General features: G+C 46.4%; 1 protein-coding gene across 3 annotated transcripts in view; it reads left to right on the forward strand.

The window, feature by feature from the left end:
- Positions 1–13,290, forward strand: part of neurl1aa (neuralized E3 ubiquitin protein ligase 1Aa) — a 68,104-nt gene that overhangs the window by 36,464 nt on the left and 18,350 nt on the right. For 2 of the 3 annotated variants that reach the window (XM_085278121.1, XM_085278122.1), the window contains exons 2-3: positions 1,595–1,845; positions 2,105–2,426. In XM_085278121.1, the coding sequence (XP_085134247.1) occupies positions 1,595–1,845; positions 2,105–2,426 (573 nt within the window). Of the gene's footprint in view, positions 1–1,015; positions 1,284–1,594; positions 1,846–2,104; positions 2,427–13,290 lie in introns of those variants that run through there. The other variant, XM_085278120.1, reaches the window with a different exon arrangement.

Consider the following 13,290-nt stretch of genomic DNA (forward strand, 5'->3'; position numbering starts at 1 on the left):
TATAATTCTGGCAATTTTTGTAATGAGGCACCTGCCACAGTTTCTTTTCATATTCAAACGCTGTAATAGAGGCAGAATCACACTGTACATTTAATGTAGTGGACTGATGGACGACAGTTTCTTTCTCCTATCAATATGTACGTAGCCAGGCATTTCTGTGTTGAAACATTTTCAGCACAGCTGACTGGAGTTTGGTGGGGAAAAACTGAAACATTCAGCATAAACATCAGGATTTGCTGATGTTTATTGTGATGTATCAATCGCTCAGACCTGAGGAGATGGAATTTCTTTCTAGATGGCAAATCATACCCGGAGAAATCTATGAAAGAAGAGACAGCCAGACCAATTTCTCTGCTGACAGTAGCTCGAGTAGTCCATAATGCAACACAGCTATGAAACATGTAGTGCTTTGAGTCTGCAATAGGACTCTCAATAGATCTCTTATCTTACAATCACAGTTGGTATTGCTTTGAATTATTGCTGTGAGAGGATACAAGTGCAGTCTTTGTAGATACAGCTGGTCAGGTGAGGAAAACGCTAATCGCTAACTGATGTAAGCGGGGGCCTGACAAGCCGAGGGAAAGCGGGTACATCAGGAAGATGGATTATACCCCATAACCACAAAATACTGGAATGTTTAAACACAAATACAGAAACTTCTGGAAGGCATTTAGCATCTCAGAATGGTAACGTATTGAATATCAGATCAGTCGAATTTTGAGGATTCTCTCCTTCAAAGCTAAAAACTTCCTCTCAGCTCAGCTGCAGAATACTAATTTAGTCATTCTAACCTGGCGGTTAGTGGCCGTGGAAAATCTGTGAAAATTGCTCAAGTGCATGTTTCTAGTAGCTGCTCAAGTGCTGCGGTCACACTCCTCTCACTCGGACTCCATTCAGGCACTTCTGCTGCCCATGCATTTAATTATCAAGTCAGTCATGCCTTCCTCTGCGAGTCTTCTTCACCACCGGAAAGCAGCCATCGAACTGCCGGGTTTTGGGTTGAAGTGCATGACCAAGCGCGATATGTGATATTTAGTCTTGCTAGAAACTTGCAATTGACCTGTTTGGTTGGTTATTGGACTGCAAGAATTATACCATAACGTCAGTGTTAATTGGGTCAAATAATGTATATGCAATATGTTCAAACAGCATCATACTTCACACGGCTTCTACTGAGAATTTGTGGTCACAGATGTCCAACAGAGCGTCTCACGGCCAACGCGGACCATGTAATGCAGCCATTAGATTTCAGAATGGCTGTTTGTCTGGGAACAGCTCATTTTGTGAGTAACTAAAGAGCATCATTTGTCTTGGACATGTGTTTTTGAAAGTTTTCAGCCTGCAGGCCCAGTGTGATTATTGCTGATTAGCTTATTACTCTTCTACTCACAGATAATCAACAAAGAACCAAATCCTAGATGATATTTCCTTATCTGATGTCATTTTGTGTGATAACATTTTGAATTACAAACATCAGATGCTAACTGCATTGCTGGAACCTAACCTCCTGCTCCTAATTAGGACGTTTATTTGGTTTGTTTTCAATGAAATTCATGGCTTTGTTCTGCTCTTTTGTCTCTCGTTGCCTTATTAGACTCCCTTGGTGGCCCATTCCCGTCCACGTCACATCGATGTCACCACAAACCCAAGAGGTGCCTGCCTATCCACTGTGGCAGTGTCGGTGGGCCTCTCCCCATCAGCCCACTTCTATTCCATCCAAACGCCAAGGGGTCCCAAATTGTCATGGACCTTGCCCAGAAGACAGCAAAGAGGCAGGCCAGTTTCTGCAATGCCATCACCTTCAGCAACCGGCCCATCACGCTCTATGAGCAAGTCCGCCTCAAGGTACATTTTTCACAGAGTGGAGCACTTTTCCTCTCGAGTGTCTGAGAGCTTTTAAACTGTCAAAACTGTTGTCTTAGTTTTATCTTAGCTTGACAGTTAAAAGGTTTTGTCCCCCAGTGTAAACTCAAATTCGCTGTCTGTGTTGGATAGACGTGATGCAGTTATTGATTTAAAGCCTCAAAAAGCAGACGTTTCTATTCATGGAAACATTTTTATAATTTGATATTTTTCACGTACCAACAAGTTTTCTTCTTTGCAGATTACCAAAAAGCAGTGCTGCTGGAGTGGGGCTCTGCGTCTGGGCTTCACCGCTAAAGACCCCTCCAGAATAAACCCAGACAACCTTCCCAAGTACGCTTGTCCTGACCTGGTGTCTCAGAGTGGCTTCTGGGCCAAGGCGCTGCCCGAGGAATTTGCCAACGAGGGCAACGTCATCGCCTTTTGGGTGGACAAGAAAGGGAGAGTCTTCTACCGCATTAACGAGTCTAGTCCCATGCTGTTCTTCAGCGGGGTCCGCACGGCCGAGCCCCTCTGGGCCCTCATTGATGTTTACGGCCTGACCCGCGGCGTGCAGCTGCTAGGTAAGAACATGGTGGAGGGAATGAGGCGTGTCTTGATGGGCTTGGTGTGCATATCATCCAATAACAAAGTAAATAACTGTTTATAAAAGATCAAACCACCCTGCCATGTAGAAGGGCTCTGTGTCAGAATATTTAAATATAGTTAATAGAATTCAAACATGGCGCTTTTACCTTAGTCCGTCTTTATTTAGTCAAGATTTACCAAACTAATTGGAAAATGGTGGGTGTTCAATAAGAGCGCCCAGCTGCCTTTGTCCACCGGTCCCCACAGGCAGCTTAATCCAGCCCCAGTGCTGCGTTTCATGAGTAATTAGCTTTTGTCCTTCTAGAATAACCTTGAAGAAAAGTTCTTTCACAGCTGATCACCAAAAATCTTCAATTCAGAGTCTTTAATTTGTACATCTTAGCCCTGCATGCATCAACATCCAAGATAAGGATTGGAGAATGGTACCAATACATATTGCTTTAGATGTCATACACAGTCAGGTGAATGTGTTGGGAGCAATACGGAGACCCACCAACCTTCTGATTGGTGGATGACACACCTGTATCTACCTTAGCCACGGTCACCTTCTTTTCTCGTCACTTTGAAAAACCTCTAAAGTGATAAGAAAGTAACCGGGTGTAAAGACAACCTTTCATGTTGGTGTTTTTACTTTTAACATCACTGCTGTTGAAAAAGTGAGTTCTCCTTTTGTTTACTGTATGTCTACAGGTTACTCACCCCGCTGCTGTGTGCAGTAAAGCCTTCGGCCAGCCTCAGAAATATTTGGCCCACATGTTTACACCAGAGCAGCGGAGGCACACTGTTGTGCATTATCCAGCTATGCTACGTAGCTTAGCATGCATACCCTGCGTACATAGCACAGGATAGTATGGCCGTGGCTTTGATGTGGGAACTTGTGTGCTCGTTCTTGTTTTCCCCTTCAGAGCGGATGCTGTTGTAAAAATACACCAGGGGTCACATGTCCCATGTTTGATTGTATTTGTGCTGGTTGACAATATCTCCTCCAGGCTGGCAGCGGCGGATGTGTAGTGTCCCGAGCATGAGGGGAATCCATATTCTTTGTTTTCTCTGTTTTTACACCATAATTGCTAAAAGTCTCGTTGCCGTTTGCAACATTTTTCCTACTCAGTCGGTGTTTGCAGGGAGGAAAAATGGTTATTAATGGTTGTTTCATTTTAAAGGAACATTCAAAAAAGGGTTCATGCACATCAAATGCACAAGCTGAGCTTAGCACCCGGAGCTTTAGGGTGATTAAACTCTCTGTCGAACATCTTTCTGAGATGCCTGACCCTCGAAGACACTGCTTCAAGCACCGTTTTAATCAGAAACTGGTCCTCTCCCCTTAAGCCTTCTGCTTAAGTCATCCTTACTGTCTTTTTACTGTCAGGCCATGTGCAGGGCTGCCTACAGAGTGAGTCTCAGGGGGCCTACAGACTGACATCTGCCCTCATAAACGGGGGCCTGTTCAGAGGGGGGGGCACTACCAAAGGCTGAGAGAGAGAAATGCATCACCCAGACCAGACACCATCTTTGTGATGGTGAAAGGCCAATTGTGTCAGCTCTGTGCATCACGTTTCTGTGCGTTTCAGGAACCTTTTTACTGCACAGGCCACATCCGAGGCTTTATTTATGGAGCAGCTACAGTAGTAGCTGTAGTCCTCGCCACTCTAATCGCTGTCTTGGATCAATTTGGTCTGGCAGTTGTGTACATTTTATCTTTAAGCCCCTTTTTTTATTTTAATTTGTGATGTTCACAGTTGTAACCAAGCTACAGCGCACCTGCCAGAGTCCCCTCTCAGATCAATAACATTTATTTTCTCTCCACGTCCGTCTCTAACAGCACTGCGTGAGATTATTCACTGTGCCTGCTTGGAAATGCTGTAATCCTCGCTACATAAAGAATGAATTAAAATTCTGTGGTGGATTAACTGTACAGCTTGTTTATGCAGCGCAACAGTTTCATAACGTACAGCAGCCTGTGGTCGTGTGTTCATTCAGTGGGGACAGTGATTCAAACGCACTGAAAAGCCTCCAGTATCTCTCCAAATCACCCATTCTGCCTGTCTTCATAGCACTTTACATGCTTCTTCTTCCAGCTGTTTCATTACGCTGCACAGTTACTGGCACCCAGTTTATTTAATGACTCTGATGCATTTACTGACTGTCAGTTCATATTTGGAGGGCTGTTTTCCTTTATTGAACGCTTACCTTAGGCAGGTGCTTTGCTTTATTGTGACTAATGGTAAAACAAGTGCAAGGCTGGTCTTGTCTCAGGTGCTCCCAGGTTGTTGCTCTGCAGCTCAGTGCTCTCACCTGCCGTTCTTACAGCCCACAGACAATTAATATTAGCTGCTCCGTTTAATAAGTGGCTACATGCGTGCCTGACATCATCAGGGATCTGGGACAGTATCCCAGATCTGCTCCAGGGCATCACTGGCTCTTGGACAGTCTGAGGTGCTACCTGGTGGTGATGGATGGACTGAAACATCCCAGAGGAGTTCTGTTGGATTTAGGTCAGGTGTGAGGACCAGTCAATGGTATCAGTTCCTTCATCCTCCAGGAGCTGCCTGCATACTCTCGTCATGTGGGGCTGCGCATTGTGGAGCACCGAGGGAAACCCAGGGCCCCCTGCGTAGGGCCTGACGATGAGTCTAAAAATGTCGTCCCTGCCCGTAGGTTAACATTGTATGCCTCCACAGACCATGGGCATGCTGAATGATGTTACAGGCAGGCTTATGCAGACTCTTTCCCGTTGGCCACATGTTCTTAGGGTGAACCTGCTCTCACCTGTGAAAAGCACAGGGCTGCCAATTCTGGTATTTTATCGTAAATGACAATTCAGGATGCCAGGTGTTGAACACAGCGTCCACTAATGGACTTCGGCCCCTCGGCCGCCTTCATGAGGTCTTTTTCTGATGATGTGGTCAGAGCCATTCACACCAGCAGCCTGCTGGAGGTCATTTTGTAGCTCTGGCAGTGCTCATAATGTTCCTCTTTGCACAAAGGAGCAGATGCTGTGTCTGCTGATGGGTTAAGGGCCTGTCTCCATGCTCCTGAGACTCTACTGGGGGGCACAGCAAGCCTGCTGCTGATGTGCCATCCCGGAGGAGCTGTAGGGTCCTGGTATCACCACATGGACTCTAGGCAAATGCAAAACTAGTGATAAGAGAGTCAGGAAAGATGAGAAGGGGAAAAGTGCCCGTGAAATCCACCTGGAAAATCATCCTGTGTCATTGTTGCCCCTCTAGGGAACCTGACTGAACTTCAGCTCAAACTGATTTACAGCCCGTGCTGCTACTTCATAAAATACCAGATCAATAGCTTGATGCTCTGATGAAAGTGTTGCTTTAATTATTGGAGCAGAGTGTGCGTATCGTCCTGTTTCCTCTGTCACGCAGACACTTCTCTGTCCTGAGACCGCTGTGCTTCTCTTTGGGAGCAGTTCAGTAACATAAGTGTAAAACTCTGACTTTATGTTCAATCTGGCAAAACACTGCGATGTGAGTTTGTTATTAAAATTAAACGAGGTCATCTGACCTAATGTTAATACAAAACATCTTTTCTCTATTTTCAGTCAGTGAGATTTTAGAGAAGCTTAATCGTCATAATTTGATCCCACTGTTAGAAAAACGTTTCTTTTACCACGTCCAGGCCAGCGTGTCGAGCAGCCTCAGTGGGCTGCGAGTTGTCGTTTGTTCACCACCTCGAGGCTGTTCTGAGGTCGGCTCAGGATCGGAGGATGACCTCAGGTGACATTTAGGATGACTTTGATGTAGAACGATTGAAATGGGAACCGTGTCATACGATAGTCTGCCCCGCAGTAATCACCACGAGGGCGACACCACACACGAAGAGTCCGGGGGGGGCGATTTAGTGCTTTCACGCCTCCACGAGCGCGACGAGAGCAATTTTAAGATTTTCACCTGTCACCTTCCATGAAGCTGGGCCATAAAAATGATGGAGCGACTCCACTACGTGTACACACACGCAGCTTTGTTATACACGTGATTTCTTTTCACGTCAGTCTGCTTTGCCAGGAAAGTTTGGAGCCTTCGCAGCATACAAACATCTCTGTATTTTAGGCTCCTGCTGCAGAGAAAGGTGTCAGATATAGTTACTTCTCCGCTTAGAAGCCTGGGGTAGCGAGTGATTGACTGCACCTGGCTCGAACGGGGCAAACACAATATTGTGGAGGTTTTCCAGGATAATCTTTTGGGCAGACCGAAGCCGTCCCCACAGGCTTGAAATCCAACGAGCCACAAAGGCAGTTTAATATACACTGATTTCCCGGTTCCTAGGGTTAGCCGTCACTCTCGTACGCACGCACACACACACAGCAGGACTTTACTTGACATCGGGAAGGAGGTTGAGTATCTGAGTAATTCCAGCTGTTGTGAAGCCAGCAGGACTCAGATTGTATGAGTCAGTCACTGTGGAGCTTTAATCAAGACGGGCCCTCTGTGGGACTTCCCTGAAGGACGAGAGAGAATAAAGTCTGATTGCAAAGCCTCAAGGCCGCTAACACCTCTCGACCGGGCTGACTCAGAGTAGGTGTTGGCCAATCTAGCTGTCACCCCAAAGAAGCACAGCAGTTAATTTAGTTCATACAAAACATGGGAGAGAGGAATGGAGGAAAGCTGTAGTTACACTCTCCAAAGAGCCTCTGATATCTGCAGTGTTTTCAGCTTTCCTCAAGTGATGGATTGAATTACGGGGTAGCTTTGGACTGGAGAATGAGGTCCCACTGAGCCAACAGGAAGCAAAAACACTTGCTGTCACTCAAAACACTTGCAGTTATGAAGGTGGCGCCGATTTTAAACTCTAAACCATGAAACGTGGGGCAGTGGCGTGCTGAAAGCCGCACGCTCCTCTCGCTTACGTAACCTCGTGTTATTCTGCAGGACGACTCCGCAGAGACCGCAGAGCTGTGCTTTTGTACAAAGATGACAGATGTGCACGAGGTGTAAAGAAGTGCAGCGAGAGTAAAACAATGTGCGAAGCTTTGACGGATGAAGGCGCAGCAGGAGCGGCTCTTTGTTTACGTCTTTCACGAGATGTGTCAGAGCTAGCTTATCTCTGACAGCGTGTCGGCGTGCGAGGCGGGGTCGTCCCGTTCTGAACCGTTCGCAACACGACAGCCTCGGTGAGGCTAAAGTGAGCGATGCCACCTCTGATAGAAACTGCATCGCTCATGTGCTCCCGGGTAGCTTTGCAGCAGGTTTGCTTCGGAAAGCAGGTGGAAGAAGGTTTCCCTTGACTGATGTTAAAAATGTTGGAAATGGTGATAAGGCACAATATTTGTCTTTTTTCTTTGGAGCTGTCAAAATAAAATGCAGCTCGCATCTGGCAGCGTTTAACACTGACGTCCGACACCTGATTAGTCACTGCAAAACACGGATAAACTTCAGACGCTGTCGTCAACTTTACTCAAGACTTCTGAGAAGTAATGTGACATTAAAGAGTTTCCCTGCAAACTGGCGTAATGAACATGCTGGTAGTTTTACTGTTTCAGTCTGTTTGATATCAGTGGGCTAAAAACAGCTTTCACCACTTTCCAGATATCTCGTGTTGTGATCTCTGCTGTTTTAGCTCTATTGCATTGCTCTAATGATATCATCTGACAACATTACCCTGTGCCGTCAAATCTCTAATGTTTCATTAACTTGCTGTCATTCAGCAGTAGAAGAATATTTCTTGTTTTTTCTTCGGAAACTCTCGAGCCTTTTACCAGAAACCTCCCTGCTCCTCGTCCTGGTCGTCTTCTTAGAATTTGGTCCCTAGAAGAAGTTTATGAAAGCGGGGCTAGATTCTTGGCTTTGCATGAGGGTCTGTTTGTCACAGTGGGAAGAAAGTGGGACTCACCGAGTGAGTCTATAAAGAAGACAGTCTGGTTTCTTTTGCCAAAGCCACACACACTATCTGCAGTGAAAAACGTTCTATACATCGAATGACGAGATGAGACCGCCGCGTGATGAGACGTGACAAATCTTAATTATTAAAGTCCAAAAGTGTGTTCAGAGAATAATAAACACTCTTTTCTTTCGGACACAGCGACCGAGTCTGATCTCCTCTGTCTCCCTCCGTACTGTACTCTGGCACCGACGCAGGAACTCCGCCAACTTCTGGAGTGACAGGAGTCTATTAGCTGTGTTTGAGTTCTGCGGCGCGGGTTCCCCTACTTCTGGGAGAAACCGACTGCTTTCAGTGAAATGATGATTTGATTGCTGCGAGCACTTGACTGGCGCTGGTGTTTGACTTGGCAGGATTCAGCCTCCCAGTTAATAGCGGCACTTACAAATCCTGACGCTTCACACAGGCCCTCCAATAAAAATACACAAAGCAGAAAAGATGGTGTAAATCTGCTCTTTTTCTCTTCTCATTTAGGAAATGTAGTGGGTTCAGTGTTGTAAAGACCTCAAGACACCAAGCAAAGCAAATTTAGCAACGCTGTGTTTCTTGGCTAAACCGAGCTGCGTATAATTCATGATGGCTGTTGGTGAGAGAGTTCAAAGGCTAAGAAGAGTAAACAGGATTTGTATGATTTGGCATTTACGATTCGTTTCAAATGAGCGTGCTTTGGCTGAGTCGGGCTCTCTGTAAGCGCTGAGCGGTCCAGCAGAGAACTTTTAACAGGGGTAAAGTAGCGGTGACTCATCGAGATTCATGTCGACTGATTCTTCTCAACTCTGGGTAAAATCGGACCAAACAAAGTTCAGATCGCGATGCTCAGTGGAGACGCTGCCAGAGTCTCAGTCGCCCTCCGAGTCTTTTGGGGAATCGGTATCTTAATCGAGCGTAGTGTTACTTTGGGCTCGGCTCGCTCTTCCACACATCTCACAGTGGGTGTACTGTTTAAGCAGTTACGGCACATCTGCAAGCCACCTTGGAGCCCACCACTCCCCCACTTCCTTTTCCTGCAGCTGCTGTTTAGCTTCTCTTTCACCTCCAGGTTTGGTTTGAAAAGCACAGTTTCCAACAGTAAACAGGAGTTTAAACCCTGTAACGATCCCCCAGAGGAGGCTTTAATGCTTGAACGGTAACCCTGTGAGGTAAACTAGGATCGCTTGGATAGTTTTCACACTGTTATGTCAAATTTGTCTCTATTTTAAGTTCACTGACTTCATCAGTGTCACAGGTGTTGTCAGTGATATCTTTTCTTTGCTACTGCTTTTCCATATATTTACCATTTAGTTAATTAGCAATGAAAATCATTGTTATTCCAAAATAACTGATATAAGTCACTGTTTTTTATCTGAGTGCTGATGTTTCTCGTTTTGTTCTCCATGTTTAGATGTTCCTACATTTCCTTTAATGTTGTCATTGTAACAAAATGAGTCGGAATAATCTATACATATATTTAAAAGTAGGATTTGTGTATTTGGTCTGTGAAAAGGTGTTTTAAGCCCTGACCAAACAGTTTGGGTGCCTAAATCTAAATGGAGAGTAAAAATGACAGTAAGTTGAAATATAATCCAAAAATAATGGTGACTGAAAATGAACCTTAAACATTTTTAAATATGCATTTTAAAAGGAAAGAGAACACTACAAACAGCCGACGACGGGAACCCGAGTTTCCTCTCAGAATGGATGTGAACAAATTTAGGACAAAGTGGAAAAACTCAAAGGACAAATGTCCCAGCATTTAGACAGAGCCTGGACTGTCAGCTGATTTAAAGTGTTAGATTTTTAAACATGCCAAAAGAAGGAAATGCACCAATAAAACAAAAAACAGGTCTAAGAATAGACAACCCGTAAATTTTAAGAGCTGTGGACCTCGTCAGGGTTTCACAGAATACAAGAAGCATAAAGTAAACCTTTAAACTCATAGAGGAAGTGACCCCGACAGACATTTATGTTTTGTGTGGCTGGAAACGACGTGTGAACGAGTTGTGAGTCTAAACATTAGCTGAAAGACACTAAAAGTAAGCAGAGCTATGCATGAATCCTGTGAGCTGGTCTGAAAGAAGCACCTTTCACATTAGACGGTTCATTTTCCAACAGTGATGAATGCACTCTCCTCCATATGTGTGCAAGCAGAGTGCTGGATGTTTGTGGAGGGGCTGTCGGTCTCCTCGCAGTAATAATTAGCCTTTCTCCGTGTGCGAGCACGGGAATAAAACTGGGGGGCTTTATTATAAGAACCTTATGATGGAGGTTATTAGCGCCGAGGTCTTGGCATGCCGATTGGCAGAGACACGGCGGCACATGCTGAATTCTGCCGATGACCTAAGGGACGGGGCTTTTGTGACTTACCGGGCATTTTGCCCGGCTCTTTGTTATGGCCATGTGTTGCCCTGAGAGCATGCTGCTCTTTCGAAAAGCCCCGGGTTCAAAGCCTCCCAGCCCGATTGGGGACTGGGGATTGGGCCAGTGCCAGGGAATAAAGAACTCCCAAACATCTAGCACAAAGACCCCTCTGACTCCATCCCTCCCTTCTACTGTCCCTCTCTTGCTCTTGTTTTATATTCTGCTCGCTCTCTCGCTTGGCCAGTCGGTCTGCGTTGTTTTAATCCCCAGGTCGGTCACTGCCGAGCTCCACGCTGCCTCTTTCTGTGTTGTCTCCCTCACTCCGCTTTATCTATTCATAACAAAAGCTTCCCGGATATCCAGCTATACCTTCCAGCCCTCTTAGCTGATCCCAGCTGGACAGTTCCCTTCACATCTGCAGACACCCTCCCCGAGTCCTCTTCTCTCGCTTTCAAATCTCTTCAGGATCCTTCTTTTCATTGTCTTTCCGAGTTCCAGCTCTCCCTCTCAGTCTCTCCATCTCTGCTGACATCAGATGAAACCCTCCACAGACTGTGGATAAAGATAAGCCCTGTGAGATAGACTGTGTGCGTGAGAGAGAGTAAATCCTCCACCTCCAGCCCCCCACACCCTCTCTCCAACACCGGCTCAAACCCCTGGCACGTTCCTTCTGCTCAGGCTAGCAAAGCCGCTAAGCCAGCCTCTCCCTCTATCCGCCTCCCCATGCGCAGCATTAGCTAACCTGCTTTGTGGCTATTCGCTAATTAAAAACATTTACGGTGCTAGCCTGCGCGGGCCAAAACGGGCACGCTGCCATTCTCCACTGACCCGCCCACCCCGCCGATTCCCGTCTATGCACTCGCGATAGATCAGCCCAACAGGTGCTACGTTTGGTTTGCAGCTCACTCAGAAGTGAAGAATCAGGTGATTCTGCTTCATTTCTCCAGCTCCTCCAGGCTCACAGTCAGCAGCTGCAGTGTTAGAGAGACGTGAGCGCACACACTCACACAAATGCAGTGTTTAATGCAAAGTGAAGAAAATGTGGCATCGGCCAATAGGAGAGCATCTGTGAGTGGCGGCTTTGAAAGGGACCAATAGGACAAAAGGCCTGTATCGACTAAAAACGCAGGTGCACCATGATTAGCGGGCAGCAGCTGGTGAGGTCGCAAACGGACACGGGCACACAAACGCATGCTGGGCACACACACACACACACACACACACACACACACACACACACACACACACACAGTAAATGTTCTGCAGTCCTTTCAGAGCTCTCTCTGTCCTCCCAAGCTAACAACGAGCATTAGGAGCACATGCGGTACGGCGTTGCTCCGTCTCTCCGGCCTTTGATGAATAAAAAAGCAGAGAGAAGAATACACTGTGCCCAATCTGGTATGAGTTTGAAATGACTGCTCTTTGAAAAGTGAGGGAGGAAGGGGAAGAGAGTGAGACGTAAAAGGGAACATAAACCTTGAGAGGAGCTTCACAGGGGAAAAGCTGATAAAAGATGAGTTTTTTAGAGAAATAAATTTCCCGTGTATATGGGTTAATGTTCACACATTCTGCATTTGCATCAGCGCGACACTGAAGGTGCGAGAGAGGGAGATGATGTGCGGCTCTTTGGAAGCCTCCATCAATTCCTTTCTACACAAATCCAGCACCGTCACGGGCAGCACCACCCCCTCCTTTGCCGGCTTTGCTCCTCTCGCTGTTATCCTCCCTCGAGGCATGCCATCATCAGCTCCAGTCCCGGAAGTCTTGCAACAAAGTCTGTCCCATCGTAATCCAATTTGCGACAGATTGATGGGCAGCAGATAACTGCAAGAGGCACGCAATTTGGTTTGGTGATGTCATTCACATCCCCCACTGAGTCAGAGCGACCGGGCGGCATGCCTAAAAGGAGAGGCTTTCCCTCATCATCAGTGAGTGAAATGTAAGGCTTCATCAAGGAGTCTTTGCTTCATTAAAGGTCTCCCTTCAGCAAATGAAGCTCCAAGGAAACTGCATAAAATCCAGAAATGGACTACGTGGCTGATTGAGCTGTTCAATTAAAACCCAACATCCCAACATCCACACGTCGTCAGGCCGTTCATTTGCACAGAATCTCCTCTAAGCCCTGGTTTTCATGGAGGCTGAGAGTCCATCAGTGTGGGATTGATAGCTGAGAAAGTAGATGAAATTCAAGCTAGTCATCTACAGCTAGCCTCGGGGACTCTGGGGAAACTGCTGCACGCTTCTGAGCAGAGGTGTTTAATGGTTGATTAGCAGTCTTTGGGAGTCGCCCTGTGCACCAAAGGCACTGTCCTCTCCGTTTTATCCCTCGCTGAGAAATCAATTAGCACGATTACAAGGCCTTAGTCCCATTAAACATTAATCACAGGGCGTCACGGTCTGAGTTAGCAGCTAGCTTTAATCGACGACTGACACGACGGTCTCGGCTTTACAGCGCACGATCTCATCAGACGGCATTTCAGCGATGATGCAGAAAATCAGACGTGTAACTCTCAGAGGATGGAGCGCCGAGCAGACTGCTGTCATCTCCACTTCACTCCAACATATCACAGACTGATATTTGATGCCAGTCAGCGTCTCTGTAGATGAGTG

Source organism: Mchenga conophoros, linkage group LG6, assembly GCF_057382185.1.
Source record: "Mchenga conophoros isolate Kocher_MC1m ecotype Shallow Benthic linkage group LG6, M_conophoros_male_GT1.1, whole genome shotgun sequence".
Lineage (NCBI taxonomy): Eukaryota > Metazoa > Chordata > Actinopteri > Cichliformes > Cichlidae > Mchenga > Mchenga conophoros.